The 17,134-nt window shown below is 37.2% G+C and overlaps 1 protein-coding gene across 2 annotated transcripts in view; it reads right to left on the reverse strand.

The window, feature by feature from the left end:
* MYO3B (myosin IIIB) overlaps positions 1 to 17,134 on the reverse strand; it is a 188,153-nt gene that overhangs the window by 85,270 nt on the left and 85,749 nt on the right. For both annotated transcript variants that reach the window (XM_054277506.1, XM_054277507.1), the window contains 13 exons: positions 14,509 to 14,605; positions 13,528 to 13,644; positions 12,585 to 12,689; positions 10,652 to 10,735; positions 9,774 to 9,976; positions 9,318 to 9,416; positions 8,587 to 8,701; positions 8,087 to 8,213; positions 7,733 to 7,943; positions 6,509 to 6,656; positions 6,119 to 6,272; positions 3,557 to 3,645; positions 1,914 to 2,043 (listed from right to left, as the gene is read on the reverse strand). In XM_054277506.1, the coding sequence (XP_054133481.1) occupies positions 1,914 to 2,043; positions 3,557 to 3,645; positions 6,119 to 6,272; positions 6,509 to 6,656; positions 7,733 to 7,943; positions 8,087 to 8,213; positions 8,587 to 8,701; positions 9,318 to 9,416; positions 9,774 to 9,976; positions 10,652 to 10,735; positions 12,585 to 12,689; positions 13,528 to 13,644; positions 14,509 to 14,605 (1,679 nt within the window). The remainder of the gene's footprint in view (positions 1 to 1,913; positions 2,044 to 3,556; positions 3,646 to 6,118; positions 6,273 to 6,508; positions 6,657 to 7,732; positions 7,944 to 8,086; positions 8,214 to 8,586; positions 8,702 to 9,317; positions 9,417 to 9,773; positions 9,977 to 10,651; positions 10,736 to 12,584; positions 12,690 to 13,527; positions 13,645 to 14,508; positions 14,606 to 17,134) is intronic.

Below are 17,134 nucleotides of genomic sequence, written 5' to 3' on the forward strand. Positions count from 1 at the left end.
TCTGATTTTAGAACACAGAGGCCCTAACACAGGATGTGAATGTCAATTATATCAGACAGCTGGAAAAAAAGAGCAAAATCACAAAGGCTTTAAAAAAATAAAAACTATATAAGAGGTTGAAGCTATTCCTACAACACCATGCATAGAAGCATATGCACAATATTTTTTTATCAGGACGTCCTGTACCAACTTGAGAAATACAGAAACCACTTAACTTGCTGTGTGCTCTTCATAGAAAGGTAAATGGAGGGAGAAAGCATTCCATTAATGTAAATGGGAAACACGGAAGGAATGTAAGAATAGGTAAAATACACCAGCATGGTAACTTTACATTAACTGCAATGAGAAGTATGTCTTACTGAACTTTCAATGCACCTCAGGCAAAACACTCAAGTTGAGTGCTGCTGCTACTGAAAATAACTCTATAATGCCAGAAAAAGATGAATTTGCATGAAGGCATCAGCATTCTGATTTTAAAATAGCAATAAAATAAAAATTATATTTGCAATAATTAGGACTGATAACTGAGACAAAGCACCTAATTGGTTTCATTCTGACAACAGCTCCAAGGTGTAAAACAGCTTGTAAAGAGGGGTGTGGAGGCACGTTTGACCATGTGTGAGCTTTCTTTCTTGCTCTGCTTGATCAGTATCTCTTTTATCAATTTAACACAGACTCAAATGTAGAGTAGCAATAGATAAAAAGATCCTTTGTTTCCCACTTGGGCACAAACCAATCCTCCATCATAAACTCTATTCTTTTCCATCTAAACTCATTACAGCTGAAGGAGAAGCAGATTCCTCACTGGATCCTCACCTCTCAAGGACCTCTGAAAGCGTAATTTGAGGTGAGGTAGTTGAAAGCCTTTCAATTACAGGAAGAATTACCCTGTAACAGGAACCTATCCTCTGTAGTATATAAACAGATATTACAATATCAATTTTATATGTGCAAAAAAAGCTCAATATAATTTTTTCTCCAGATGTTTTTTTCTAAACAGAAGTGTCAAGAGAGGTTATATGCATCATCAGATGCTACGACTGGGTTACTGACAGTCAAGAAATTCAAGGCAGAGAGCTGTGCACAGGCACAGGATTGCATCTACAACCAATGTACAATAAGCCTACCCAGCACTATCTAATGCATCTACCAAGTATTTCTATCTAAACATTCAACCTCATCTCCATATGTTAGCTCACAGTAATTTTGCAATCTAGTACCATCCACTGTATTTAGATTTAGTATTACATACTTTTCTCACCCATCATGAAAAAGATGCTTTAAAAGTATTGAGAGAAGTATTCATTTGCTGGCTTGTTTGCATGGATGCTGCAGAACTATCATTTGCATATGGTACTGGCATTCTGGCATCTATCCATGGAGTAATCAAACTTCATCTTGCTGTTTTATTTAGCTACAGATCTGGCACTTTCATGTAAGTCAAAGTCAACAAGCTTTAAATCAACAGAATTACTTCTAGCCTATTAGTATATGGCTTTCATAATTTGTAAGAAACGATGTATTACATCAGTGCTTCTAAATAGATGGATATTACCTCCAAAACACCTTGATCTATATCACATGATTTATGAGCTGTAAGACACGAGAATCTACCAACAGAGTACTGATCTTAGTAAAGGACTAAGAACTAGAAATTCCCATATTTTTATCCTGCTCTGAGAATGAGCTCTTGCCCTACGCATCTACTAATCTCCCTTTCTCTGGAGTCAGGGAAGAATCTTGCTGCACAAGATTCATGTAAGGAAATGAAATCTTGAAATCAGAGAACAAACACTCTGGAAAGAAGACATGATAAAATAATTGAAAAAAAATTTGTCCAGAATCAAGTAAGAGTTTGAGAGGAACAGGTAGCTGAAGAAGTTACAATGTCAGCAAAGCTGTGCAGAACATACCTGTTTTTGTTAATGGGCTAGAGAACAGCTGCTGGAGAAGTTTGTTCTCTGAAGTTCGCAACACCACCACTATGTCAGCAGGAAGAGTGTCTCTGTTCTTCTCAAGGAATGCAGAGGCATCATATAATACCTGGTGGGGAAAACAGAATCAGAAATTTTGATGAAAAGGGTTACCTAAAACTTACCATGTTCTTTAAAACGTGAACGGTCAGGATGACCAAATGGACCAGCTAGATTGGTCTGACAAGCAAATGAATTACCTGCAAAGGTCTTAAAAGTGAACTACAGCAGTGTGTTCAGAATGCAAATTTGCTATACAGAGTATCTATATTCAATAGCATATATTCATTTGCACATCAAATTGGGCTAAATGGCTTAAATCCTGTTGTGCTATACTTGGCCATGTCAAACGATTCCATGCATGATGCAATACAACAGAGATCCTTCATTAAAGTTTCATTGATCATTTACTTGTGATGTGAGAAATGATTGTCAGGTGGTCACTTTATATTGCTTGTCTGCATCAAACCTGGGACCTATAAGTAGACCTGCTGGAGGAATAGTAATAAGTTGGACACAATGTAGGTATGTTAAATCAGCTTCTCATGGCACGAAAAACCATATTAGGACAACCAAACATTCCTCTATTTCAATTATTTTAACCATTTTGATTAGAAATTAATGCCTGGATATTTGTATTAATATAAGAATCTGTTAACTTTTCATTTTGTTTAATTGCAATGATTTCTTTAGAGCTGTTTTAGTATCACTTGCAATATTCCTCTCTAGCCCAGTTTCCCTGAAGTCCATTAATTTACACAGAAATTGAATGTTCTCCAGCAATAGAAAACTGGCCAATATTGTTTTTATTATTTTATTGTATTTTATTATTTGGCCATGTGGGTACAAAGAATTAACTAAAACAGTGTGAATTTTAATAGTTATTCTTAACAAGACAAGAAGTCTGACCAACTGGAATACATCTTAAAATTTTGGAATCTTATAATGATCTAGAGATGAGACTTAGTTGATAACTATATAAAACACGGATATTTTTATTTTGTCTATGAACAAATATTTGGGCCTGAAACTGCAAGCAAAGCTCATGTTATGGTGAAAACCGGGATGTTACTCTCCATATAAAATAACAAGTGAATGTGAACCTCTGAGAACAAAAGATACAAAGTACACCTCTACTAACAAGTCCCAGTGTTTCCAATGCCCTCTACAGGACTTTAAGTTCTGTTACAGATACTGGTTTACACTGCTTTTCATGCATGTACTTTGCATGACAGTGTCACACAGAACTACTGTGGCATTCACATGCTGTTAGTAAGCACATAACCTGCCCTGGCTCCATGGAGCCCCACCTTCGAAATGACTTTAGTACTGGCACTTCTGAGGCCAGGTTTCCTGCAGAAAAAGGATGCCTACTGTCTACAGAATCTGTGTAAGAGCCCTAAGGACAGGCTCCAAAATCGACTGCTACACATAAAAGTTTCATTGTAGTGTGTGTTTGCATAAACTTTCTCATTTTTTCTATTAAAATGAGGGAAAAGAACCATAAAGCAGAAATTTCAGATAAAAACAAGTGATGACCATACCACTATTATCTGAACTAAATAAAAATCACATGACTTTACCTTTCCAGCATAGTGCTGAATTCCAAATGACAGTTCCACTCCTTTTGGTCTCCAGAAGTATTTGCATCGTAAGTTATCTTCAAACTTATCTAGACATTGAGAAAAGATGTTGATTTAAGTGACAGAATGATTAACTATAATCTTCATCCTAATTAGCTTGCTAAATTGCTGCTCAAGAAGTCAGAACTGCTATAAACACATATTATCAGATTGCTCAGAAATACCAAGCTGTCATATCTGAATACAACAGTTCATTTTCAACTAGCCCAGTAAGACTGTCTTTAAAACTCATTGTTTGTGGATGCCTTTGTACATGGAAAAATATTAAGCAGGAAAACCCAATGAGAAGATGTGATGATTTCTCTTATTTTGCAATGAATTTATTTATGTATATACAGGGTTTGGGATGAGTTTATCTCTTATATGTATGTACACTCAAAACTGTGCATATATCACAGTCACTAAAATGCCTACTAGTTGTATTTTCTCTTTCTTCCTTTCTGCATCCATTTAGCTTTATACATCAGGTTTTAAGGATATGTTCATGTGCTCAGTCTGGAATTGTCCCTCATGTACCTTTGGACTTCCACAGAAAAAAAAGAAGCTTCTCAATAAAACCCCTTCTAAGGAGACTTTCTTTTTCCTGTGATTACCCCTAAAGAGCTGACAGAAGAAGGAACACAAGTTTCTAAGAAAAATGTCTTTTAAGCCCTGTGATATTTTGTAGGCTCTTTAATGTTTTGTAATTAAATTAGTGCTGTCTGTCCAACACTGAGGGCCCAGGTAGCAATTCCTGCCTGCTGAGCCAAGGAAACAATCCTGGAAAGAAGCAGGATCCAAAGGAACCCATGTTAGTAAGAATTAGTATTTATAATGTGAAGCTTGCTTTTATATTAATTTACCTGAACAAGCAACTTGAGATCTGAGGCCAGAATCAATTGATAAAATTCTCTGACATTCTGTGCACATCAGAAAATATTATTAAAATATTTTTTCTAATGTTAGAATCCATTAGCATTTTTGTTAGGTTTTTCTTTCTCTTACCACTTAATTGAGCTTGTATTTAAGGCAAAAATAACTAAGTTTGGAATTTCTAGAGGCTGGGACCGAGTTGTGGAATTAATGATTGTCTGGCACACCTGGACAGGGCAAACTATCCCACTTTGCTGCCTGCTTGAGGGATCCTGCTGTGCTGTGTACGGATCAGCAGTAAGGCCCAGCAGCGCTGCACAAGGGAAAGTACCTCTGGAAGTAGTTCAGTATTCAGTATTAACTAATTTACACAAGCCAAAAGGGAGGCAGACAACTTTCGCACACAAAGGAGGAGTGTTGGAGGTCCACCCTGGAGTGTGCCCGCCTCTGGGGTACCAGCCGCCGCTCCTGCAGCCCAATTCCCCATCCGGCCGCCGCCATTACCCCGTGAGGGAGCCGCGGCCGAGCTCGCGCCACAGCGCCCCCTGCCGGCGCAGGGCAATCACCGCAGCCGCCCCGCCGGGCCGGAGCCAGCAGCGCCCCTGGCGGCCGCGAGCGGAACTGCAGCGAAGGGAAGCGCCCGCAGCCCAAGGGAGGCGGCCCCGGGACTCCGGTTCCGTTCGGTTCCGTTCGGTTCCGTTCGGTTCGCTGCTGCTGCTGCCAGACGGGCTGGCTGTTTGTCTTGTTACACATATCTACATGTGTATATATATTAATAAAGAACTGCTATTCTTTTTCCCATAGCTTTGCCTGAAAGCTCATTAATTTCAAAGTTATTATTATAACACAGAGAGACAGAGGTCGTATTTTCCATTCCAAAGGAGGTTTCTGCCTACCTTGGCAGACACCGGTGTTTCAAACCAAGACAAGAAGCAGAATAAAACCATAGTACTCATTCTGTCTGTGACCTGAATTCCAGTTTCAGCTCAGCCTAGCAGTAGTGAAAAATCTTGTACACGTGTTGTGCAATTTAACTGGAAACTTGTTTTTCTCTAACTGTTTGGGTCCCTGCAGCACATACCATTGAAGGAAATGGAACTCTGTGTCATATCGCAGGGAAAAATGCAGCTCTAGTAAATAAACGCAACACAACAGCTTTAAACATGGCATGTGCTGTGTATTTAAAGTTAGCACCAAAATTTGTCAAAATATACATAAAATATGTACGAAGACAAGGAAATACTCAGCCAAATGCCACACCAGAAATAACACTTCCTATGAGATAATCTGGAGTGAAGCAGTATTTTCTAATTGGATAAACATGGGCCTAGGAGCCTGGGAAGTCTAAATTTTATTTTCAACACTAATGCTACATACGTGGACAAGACACAGGATATTTCCTTGTAACACTGAAAAAACAATAAGCCCTTGCCACCTGATACTTACGACAACTTTTCCAATTTCAAAAGGATAGAAAACATGTAAGCAGAGAAAAATGATGAAGCACAGTGAAAAATATACTTGGAATATCAAATGAAATGACACAGCCTCAGGACAGCTAGGGTAGGAAAACTTGAATAAAGATGACATTGCATTTATATATGCATTTGTCATTTCCCAGACCTTTACCAGAGTTGTACTTGCACATACCAACTAAAGTTAGGTCTGTTGCCTGAGGAAATCGACTTTCTTCATCTAGTAGAGACAGGAGACCCATGGGCTTCTGAAGGAACATATCTAGAAGTGGACGGTTGTCCTCATACTCCACTGTAGTGGCATCAATTCCCTCACTCTGATATTCCATCTACAAAAGTCACCAGCACAGTTTTAATAACCAAACAGTAAAAGCAACATCATCATTAGGGCATTTATGATCCACAGCAATGCTCTATAGGCCTCACCGACATTATTTACACAGCTTCAACAGAATGATGTCACTATCTCACATTTAAATCACATACTCATTTTATAAAGTAGTCCTGAATAGGATTATGGTGTAGGATACTGAATTCAGCTAGACCTCAACAGAGTTGAATTTACCTGCTCTAGTGCAAAAATATGTTGATTGAAGTAAAACTGGATCTGTTCATTAGCGATATTTATGCACAGCTGTTCAAATGAATTTCTTGCAAAGTTCTCAAATCCAAATATGTCTAGTATCCCAACATTCATCCCACTTTCAGCATTGCTGCATGTGAAGATACAAACAAAATTCATTATGAGCAACACCAAGTTAAAATAAAAATAAATTTGCTAACTAACATTGTATAACTGATTTACTCTGCTGCAAAAATCAAGGAGGAAAAGCGTGTCTCAACCTAAGACAACTTGTGCATTTGTACAGCATTGCTAAGACTTCTGTTTTCCACTTGCTTCTTGCAAATTTCCATGAAGAAGGCAGAAAAATCATAGGTACCGAGTAACAGATACTTAGCAGCCATATTGAAACAAGGGGTTTCCAGTAGGCAGATCCCAAATAAAATCTACTGTCTGCTCCTCCAGGCAGAGAAAAGGTGTCAAGGTTTAATGGTACGTTTTTGCTACACTCATTCAGAAGGTAATTACCAAAACTGCTGCTGCTACAAGCTGAGCTGTCCATGTGCTAACTCAAGTACATTCAGTCACTACCAGAACTGCAAGAAATGGACGAGAATATGTCTATATGATATAGTGAAAAAGCAAGTAGAGATCTCAGAATAGAGGAATTTTCACATTTGCTGAGAGGTTCCTTGTTTCGAAAATCTCAACAGCTTCTTCAAAAGACCAAACCAGCCAGATCAGTGCCTGACAATGAAATCATAAGGATGTGCAATATAATGTTTCTGTAATTGTAAAAAAATTTAAAAATAATCACATTTCAATTAGCAGCACAATAATAATCTGAAATCTGCATTTATTACTTGCTTACAAAAGCAGGGGGACTGTAAGGACTGTGTACTGAACTTTTTCAGTGTACTTCAATTATTTATCAGCCTTTTGTATGATTTTCATGTTCACTACATAGGAAGCATCTTTTAAAAAAGTGGACAGCACTTCAACCACTCAATTTCCATTGACTTCAGCAGCTAAACTCTATTCAGCTCTTTGAAAATGATGGGCTTAATGTCCTGGAAACAGGATTCAGTATCACAGCATGAAAGCCATTTTGAAGCCTTAGCCAAAATAAACACAGCACTTTTTCTGCAAAAACAAAAATATACATATGGATGAAGCCATCTGACTTGTGCCCAGTAAGCACACATGTTTCAGTGATGTGTAACTTGCCATATATTTTTATCTGGCTGAAGCAGCGTGTTAATGCGGTTTACGATCCAGCTGAAGAGCCGCCCATAAAGCGCTTTGGACATGGCGTCCCGCACGTCCGCGGCCTTGTCCACCGTGTTCGTCCGGATTATGGTCTCGCCCCGCGTCACAACGCAGTGGGACGTTAGGGCTTCCTGAAGTTCTTCTGACCCAATGCTTAGCAGCGCAGCAGCTGAAAGACAGTGGAAAAAGACACACAATTGTGGTTATGCAGTGGAAATCCCCAGCATTGACCAACTGCTACCATGAGCTAGAGATTATCACAAATAGAGTCAAATTGCATATACAGAACTGACAATGTTGAAAGGTATATACCATTATCTAAGGCTTCTGGGTTAGGAACCTCACTTTTATCTGTTTGGTGTTGTGAAGAAATAGCAGCAAACTCAATATTTCCAGTATTTAATATTCCAGTCAGTATTCTGTACACTGAATACACTTCCTGTAAAAGATGACAAGAAGTATTTGAAAGGACCTCAGTAAGACACACACATGATATTTAGGCTATGAAGGAAAAACATAATGGATATTGGAATGGATATTAAAGCTTGTAGCCTTCTCTGAGACCAAGTTCTACAAGTTCAAGTAAGCTTCTATTTACACAAGAAATAGCACAACAGAATTGCCTGAGTACTAACTGGGACCTCAGGCTGGTCTTGCCTTCTGAGTGGGAAGTTATGCTTTCACAGCTCACTTCTGTCATTATAGAGATTTTGTGGCTCACAAAATTTTGAACATCCACAAAACCAAAGGGCAGCACCGGAGGTGGTTTTCCTAAATAAGGTCAACAATTGTTTAGCAACTGAATCTCTTACCTCATCAGTAAATCCTATAATTCTAAAACAATGCTGAATTGCTTCAAATTGTCTTCCATAGGAATCTTTAGTAACAATATCATGCATTACTCTTCCAGTTTCATTATCAATATATCTAAACAGAGTGGGAGAAAGAAGGCATCACACTACCACATATGCCAATACAAGCGCCAGTGACTTAAATGCAAATTCCTCAGTAACTGGAATGGAACAGTAAATGGAAACAACATTTATCTCAATAACTTTCAATTATATAATGTGATGTTAATTCATAAGAAGCTTTTGTTTCTGTTGCATTAACATCAGCATTGTTCTTTGTTAATGTCTAATTATGTTACCAGCATTTCACACACATTCCCTCACCCAGTACTGATCAGATGCACTCAAAGTACAAACAACAATTAAAAACCTCCAAAACATATTCTGAGTTCTTCCTGAACCCGAATGTAAGGTAAGAAATCATAAGGAGGGTTGTCTGCATTTGAAAGTATGACAAAATATCTACATAATGAGCTTGGTTCTTCCTCCTTCTGTTTTAATAGTTCAACTTCTCAAACAAATGCAAATAATGTAATGTCTTAGTGTCCATCTTCCTCCCACCTTGAGAGGATTAAAAAAGATCCTTAAGGAATGGAGAAGGATTAAGAGAGATTTGAAGGCATCATACTGAAAGCAAGTGCTGATCAACAGCTAATTACAATGAGCAGTTAAAACAAGTGAGCAATAATTACCTAGGGGGTTTTTTATCAGGAAGTCTATATTCAGAAAGTTTCTTCTGATGATAAAGGCCAGCATAAATATAATAAAATATATGGAAATTTTTTTCTCCCCTGAAAAAAAAAAAGTATCCTTTTAAAGCACCTGTGTTTATTCTTCTGGCATCTTGTACAACAAATGTAAAAGTAGTTCTTATAATGAGCTCACTGAAGCCTCCCCCTTCTTTTAATAGTGTAGGATTAGCAGCTGTGAAACACAGAAAACCCAGTGAACACAACATTACCCCAAAGAATTAAGTGGCTCTGCCTTCAACTCTAAAATAACAGGACTATTCTTGCTGTCATAGCACTGGTACAAAGGATTTTTATTTTAGCAGAAGACAGAAAAGTATCTAAACCACAGAATTTTTGATAATTAAATCAATTCAAACACTACAGAAATGCTATAGCACAGGCAATTAGTATACCTACACAGCCTGTTTTATGACCCTTGACTTTTCAAGTAGATATTCAGAAATCTTTGCCCCCATTACAGCTCCTGTAGGTGTAAACATCATTTCCAGATACTTTCCAAAGCGACTTGAGTTGTCATTGATGGCAGTGCAGGCATTCCCAAATGCTTCAACCAGAGGATTCACCTGGAGAATTTTCTCACGCAAAGCACGGTTATTGGCCTTGACAGAAGGGATGCAAATCAGAAGCATAATTAAGAGAATATAATGCTTACCCCCGATCCAATTCTTGCTCCAGAAGCAAAGAATCCTTTTCTCATGCTTGTATGGAATTAGGTACTGTGCTAACCTTTCTATTTATACAACAGGAGGTCTAACAAACTGATAAAATCTCCCCCAGGTAGCAAAATATAGATTCTTCTTTCTCTGCAATTGTTCTACCTTTGACTTGTTTTATAATTAGTAAGAGTACCAAAAGCACATTGGACTAAAGATGCCTACTAAGGGTTAAGCTGGCATGGGTAATTTTCCAATTATTTTGTGTTAATAGCATTACTCATCTCATTTAAATGTGTAAGAGCTTCTAAGATTAGAGCCACAATAATATTTTTCATTCTTTATTGTATAAATAATGTTATATGTGATAAACACTGTACTTAGCTACAGGTACTGAACACTCAAAATTTGGAACCTTCACTTTAAAAAATAATTGACTGGCTTGATATGAGTCACACTCACATCTTAATTCAATACTCTCACCTGCATGATTACTATGTTCCTAAACCAAGTGTGACAATTCACATGAATAGCTTTAAGTATTAAAGATTAAATAAAGTGAACATTGGGGTAGAGTTGGGAGGATTTCTTCATAATTTTACATAATTGGCTAGGAAATACCTTTCCCAAGAAGGTCAAATGTTGGACGATCAGATGGGCACTTTCTGTCTTTCCAGCACCACTTTCCCCACTGATGATAATGCACTGAACACAAAAAACAAAACATTTAAGTGCATACACCATATGGTTGTTTTCTGCTATTACTACACTCTTACCTGTTATTTCATGTTTAGTACCAAAGCTATGGAATATTTTAAGGGTCTACTCCTTTTTGAAAGGAGACATCAGCAAAGGCTCAGTGTAGTAATCTGTTCCCTGGATTACTAAAATGCATCTTGCAATGCCTGATCCCAAGGTGCATCTGTGAAGCACTGACTGAATTTTGAAGGGCTAGAACACAAACAAGTGACCATGTCTGAGCTCACTGCACTGACTGCATGTGAACTAACATGAATCACAGGGTACAGCTGTTTTTGACACATTGACCAAAAGCTTGTTCTGAAAAATAATCTTCAATAATAGGTCCTGTGTAGAGAGGCTATTCTGTAGGTGATGCTGATGTTCAAGCCAGAACAGCAAACTAGCACCTAAACATTTCAGAAAAACGTGCAACTGTTCACTGGGTGATTCTGGGAGGACATATCCACCTTCTTCCTGTGCCAGCAGTCCTTAGCACATGGTATTTCACAGGCTCTTTAAAGGCTTCCAGACTCAAGAGCCTACCTAGAATGGCCTAAATCACGTTCCTTCTCTCTGCTGTTATGCTTCATGGGCAAAATGGAAGTTGAAAACCAGTTCCCACCTGAACACTGAAGAATGCAGATCATGGAAAGTTTGAATTCTAACAGCATTTATTATTTTCTCCTATGTATTCTACAGACCACTAGTACAAATATTATTCTACTTAAGGCACATTATCAACAGTCATATAATTAAAATGTTAACACTGAGCAGTTCCATAGATTCACAGGTTTTTATGCAAACATCCAAAAACTATTTGCATGATACTGTGTATACACAAGATTCAAGGTCCTAAAATACTTGATGCAATGCCCCTTCATATAGAACTGAGCTTTGTGAAAAGCTTTGAAAACTGCAGCAGTTATCTGGTGGTACCTTGTGTTGCCTGACAGCATATTTTTGCTCTAGGAAATAGATCCTATATCAATTACACTATCGAATCAGGTAAAAAATTCTCACATAAGTTACTCTAACATGAGTACTTGTTTTCTTTAATACCTTTCTGATTTCAGGCTTTTTACTATTTTATACTGGTTTTGTGACTTTAAGAGAATATTTTCTATTAATTATTGTGTGATGTCCAGGGTAAAATCAGGAGAATTTTATAAACAAAAATAATTATCAGCCTTCAATATTCATGTACACACAGCACATCAAATTAGAAAGAGTATGATGTTATAATCTTAAGAAAGTAGTGAAATCTTCTGCAACATGGTATTTTATTCTCATTAAAATCATTGCTATATAGTTGGATTTGTGTCCTTATTACATTTATAACAGAACCATACTTAATTTATTTTACTAAAAAATTTCCTATTTTCTGTGACTTAGTGTCTTTTTGCAGCAGAAAAATGGTTCAAACTCTGCTAATATGCTATGGCATTGAGAACCCTCTATTTAACACAAGTATAAATTATTGAAATACCTAAGTCAAGACAGACCTAGAATCAGAATGTGCAGCAATACTTTGCCACTGGAGTCAATAGCGAGGACTTCATGGCTGTCCAGGAAACTATATTGGTCAGGTACCTCCATCATCTTATTTGACCTTTCAGTCCCTTTCATATCACTGTATCCTCTTCAGGATTCCCAAATCTGACCAGATTTCTACTCTGGTTTTGCTAATTTAGGAATAAAAGGCTTAAAGAAAAAATTTCCTAAAATACAACTTAACAGAACATTATTCACAGCCCTGTAGCACAGTGGCAGTATGCTTAATACAAAACCTAAACCAAAATGAACAGATGCTTACCTGATCCTTGCTGAATGTAACCATGCTTTGGTAGGCAGCATCTGCAGAGGCAAATATGTGGGGGGGATTTGATGAACGTTTCACACCATGGTAAAGCTTGGAGAACTAAATTCAAAGAAATACACACAATAGTCAAAATATGCAACTTAGCTACATATTAAGAACTGAGAAAAAGACAGTGAGTATCATCTGTTCAACAGAAAGGAGTTGCCTGTTATACCACAGAATTTCCACTGAATCACCTGGAACAGGAGTGGTAATTCTTGGCACCACCCAATTTCCAGAACACAAATTACAACACTGATGTTTCCCACACAAGACAATGAGGAGAGCTGTATCACAAGGAAGAGAACTTCAAACACAAGCCTTCAATCAAGGAAATGACCAGTTCATACAAAAGAAACTTACAGTGAATCTGAATTCTGGCCCCCTATCTGAAGCCCTGATTTTGGCATCCATGGAGACTAAGTTATTTCTAGCTCCACCTCTCTTCATATTTGTAGGGAATTAAACTGACCTTTTTGCTTACAGCATTTGATTAATTTGCTTCTTTTAAGGCAGAGCTGATGGCACAGGACATATAATAAACCTCAGTCAGAGCAATTCTTCAGCAAGCAAAAACCTCAGCATGAGGAGGTTCATATAACTGTCTTCTGTTTCCAAGAAGAAAGCCCTAAATGCTAAGCAGGAGGCACAGCTGTGCCTGGGGTAATCTCTGTCCCTCATGTGGAATTTGTGTGTGTCTCCAAGAAGTGAATAAAATCAAATGAAACCAAATTTAACAAACAAAACAAAACAATTTTTTAGCCACACTGTTCTGGAAAAAGAAAAGGCTGAGGTTTAGTCTGTCCTCCTAACTTCCAGCATCACTTAAGTATTTTAGCTAGTGGTGTTAATAGAAAATGTAAAGCAACTTCCATCTTCAGCTTGGAATTTCTCTTACCTGGGGAGAATAAATGCTGAGATTCTGGAAGGGGTTCAAGGCTATTAAAATGTCTCCAACATAAGTATAGATCTGTAAGTCAGCATAACGCTTTTGCAGCTGATGGATAATGGTATCCTGAGAAGATTACAGAAAGTTTGATAGTTATAGAGTATTTTCCCACTTAGGAAGATTTTTATAAATATGCTGAAAACATTGTTTAAGAAATGCTTATTGTGTTTCTATTATATTTTAAATGCCAAACCCACAAAATAAAATGTTTTCAAAATTCTTGCTAATGTCATACAACTAAGTCAAATGGCAACTCCTAATTGGAAATGAGAGTATTTTCTTATATCAGCTGAGAAGCAAATCTTCTGAAGAGAAAATGGTGGTAACACCTTATTGCTGCACTTCATAGTACATGACCATTTAATTTTTTTTTCATTTGGCCATGAAACAAGGATAATAATTTTTCAAGGATTAAATTTTAAGTAGTGGTAAAACTGTTTGAACAGGACAATAGCACAATTTAGTATTATGCCTTTTTCTTGCTGGCATGTAATTTAAAGATTATCAACACAAAAATTTACAGATACTCTTCAAATAGCTGATACAGTAAAATATGAAATGGATAGTTTCATCATTTTTAGCCAGAAGCAGTAGATAATATGTTATCCTATATAAATCAATTATTTTAGAAAAAATCACTTAAAACTACATCTTTATGACTAAACTTTGCATTTTAGGAAACTCACAAAAATAATTTAAACTCGTATCATTCATAATTAAGCTTTTCCACATTATAGTATTCACTGCTCCTACTTTTATGCAACTATATAAATTAACAAAGTGAGGGCAGCAGATCAGTTACGTGAGAATTCTTTTGCCTTGAAGGGACAAAAGTTTGCAAGAAGGAAACATTCTCATTCTGCTAAGAGATGCCTGGAAAGCAGAAATAGGCAAGAATGTGAGGAAGCTGCTACCCAGACAATACAGTACCTCATTGAGAACTTCTAGATTTACCAGATCGTCATCCAGAGAGAACTTGTCAGCTCTGTCCACATGGTAGGGTCTTCTAGTATGTATTCTTTCATGCCTGGAAGTTGTTAGCAGAGCATCAGTGTCATGAAAGTGTATTAGGGACAGCAAACATCAGGATGCAAAGGGAAGTCCTGGGTGAATGTTTTTGTCATGCACACACACAGATCTGCTCTCTGAAATGTGGAATTTTGCTTGCAGTATCCTTTTATAAAAAACCAACAGATTGCTTGCTGTCTGGTGTACTACCTATTTTCTCTTTCACAATTTATAACCCTATCTATTTATCAATGTCCAGCAAAGATTTACTATTTACAGACTTACTACTCCTCACTCACACTCAGTAAACTAAAAAATTCTTCCTCTTTTCCCTTCCCTCCCAGCTCTAAGTTAATAAACTACCACTCAGTTTAATTAAATGCTACCCCCACGTGCCCAGCCATAGTACTGTCATCTAAAGAAGATATAAGAAGCAGTAAGTAGGATAAAATCCTACTGTTACCTTGATGTATGCCAAAGTGCCTCCTCAGATGACCCTAGATGTGGCCCAAAACAATGTTTTTGAACCACAGCTGCCATCAGACTCTAAATTGTATGGATGTGCAGTCAGCTTGTCTCCAGAGATTTAAGCCACACAACAAGCAGCAGAGACAAACTGTCACATAACCCCTTTATAATCAGATTATACTGAAGGAATCTTTGAAAATGTGGTGTATATGTTTTTAAACAACACATCACGTTGAAATGGGAACAAATTAAAGGCTGTAACATGTCTTGCACAGAGGGTGTGAAATATGAATGCTGTAAGCACAACTCTGCTTTTCTTTACAACAAACATAATCAAAGCATAGTAGAAGGACACCCATGGAGATACAGTCTGCATCCTGCTGAGTAACATTTAGCATTGATCCTCAGTGACAGTCCTTGACAGATTGTTTTTGCCTTGCTTGCCATGTAGAAAGTAAGAGCCATGTGATCAGGCATCCCAAAAAAAAGCTGAATATTACACCAAGCAGTAACAGAACAGCACTGTAACTTGGCAGGAAACACTTCTTTATCTTTAATTTTCAAGGTTAATATGAACATGTAGCAGGTTTCCTAATCATATCTTCATATGCTCTTGGAAACCCTTTTTAAAAAATAAGCATTGAGGCATTTTCATTTTCTCCCTTTATGTACGCTTCTATATTTCAAGCTAATCAGTTTTCATTCAGTAAAGAGAATGTTTTCATATCCAAGAGCTATTTCATCATCAGAAGAATTATTGTAAGGAAAGCCTCTAATACAGAGGAAGGAGAAGAGTGTTAGTCATGAATACAGCTTCCCTGGTAACTGTGAATCACATCAAATGATCACGCTTTTCTGTCTATTTTTATTCATTTTCCTCATTTCCTTTTGGCTACTCAATGACTTTTAGAAAACCATAATGGTTTATTTGAATTGTAGCTAAATAAAACCATGCAAACTGTTTTTTCAGCTAGGAAATAAAACAGTGAGTAGACAGCAGGTTTTGCTGACAGTCCCAGTACATTCCCACAGATGGTAGTTTGCTTTATGTTGTAATATGAAGCAATGAAAGAAAGACAAGAAGACAAGAAGCTATGAAAGAAAAATTGTTATAGTGGTATTATTTCCTGTGGGCAGCATGGACTCCATTTGAATTTGCTGAAAATTCCATACACTTAAAACTTCCCTCTTCTGGTCTTTGATTAGGTATTGGGTTGTGGGTTCTTTTTGGCTTTTTTTTTTTTTTTGAGTCACTATATGCAAAAATATTACACTTTGCTGACAAGCCAGCTCCTCAAAGGAGTAAGAATGCATGATGTACTACTAATGTTTAAAAGTGTTGTTTCCCTTTCAAACCAGAATTCAAGTTCTTATTTTACTGCATAGAAAAATTATGTTGTAAGAAATGTAAATCAGTTAGAGATGGGAGCACCCTTCAGTCTATAAACAAAGGAAATATTTTAGCAGTTGCTTTACTTAATGAAGATGTAACTAACAAAGCAATGGCTAGACATTTTAGCTAACATAACTCATCTGGGAAGCTTTTTCTTCCTGGAGCAAAACATCATAGCCACAATATTGAATTGCAACAAGCTGCAAGCAGGGACACATCTACCAGAGGTGCAAGGAGGAGGGGGAAGAGGGCACATTCAAACCTAAGCATGTCTAATTGAAGAATGGCTTTGTAACCTAATCTGTTATCTGACTGTGTATTAAACTCCTGCTGTTTGTTCACCTTAAGTGATAAACGAATCAATTTTTTTTTTACTGGAAAGGGTTCCTTTTAAAACTATGTAAATAAATAAGGAAACTGGGCTGCATTAAATATAAGTAAAACATATATACCTTTGTGTAAATATTTTCCAGCACTGAACTCATTTTCCTAAGTACATGATTAAGAAGAGGATATTAGGAGCATAACATCACATTAGCTTCCAATCTCCTGCTGGCCTCATCAGTTTTCTACTGACCCTATGTCCTCCAGTGCATTGATAGAGTGGGAAGGGAAAAACCAGACAGTAACCTTTAATTATGTCCACAATTTTACATCTGAAATACAATCTGCTTTTAATACGTACAA

Source organism: Melozone crissalis, unplaced genomic scaffold, assembly GCF_028551555.1.
Source record: "Melozone crissalis strain CALT ecotype California unplaced genomic scaffold, PUWL_Pcris_2 ptg000023l_1, whole genome shotgun sequence".
Lineage (NCBI taxonomy): Eukaryota > Metazoa > Chordata > Aves > Passeriformes > Passerellidae > Melozone > Melozone crissalis.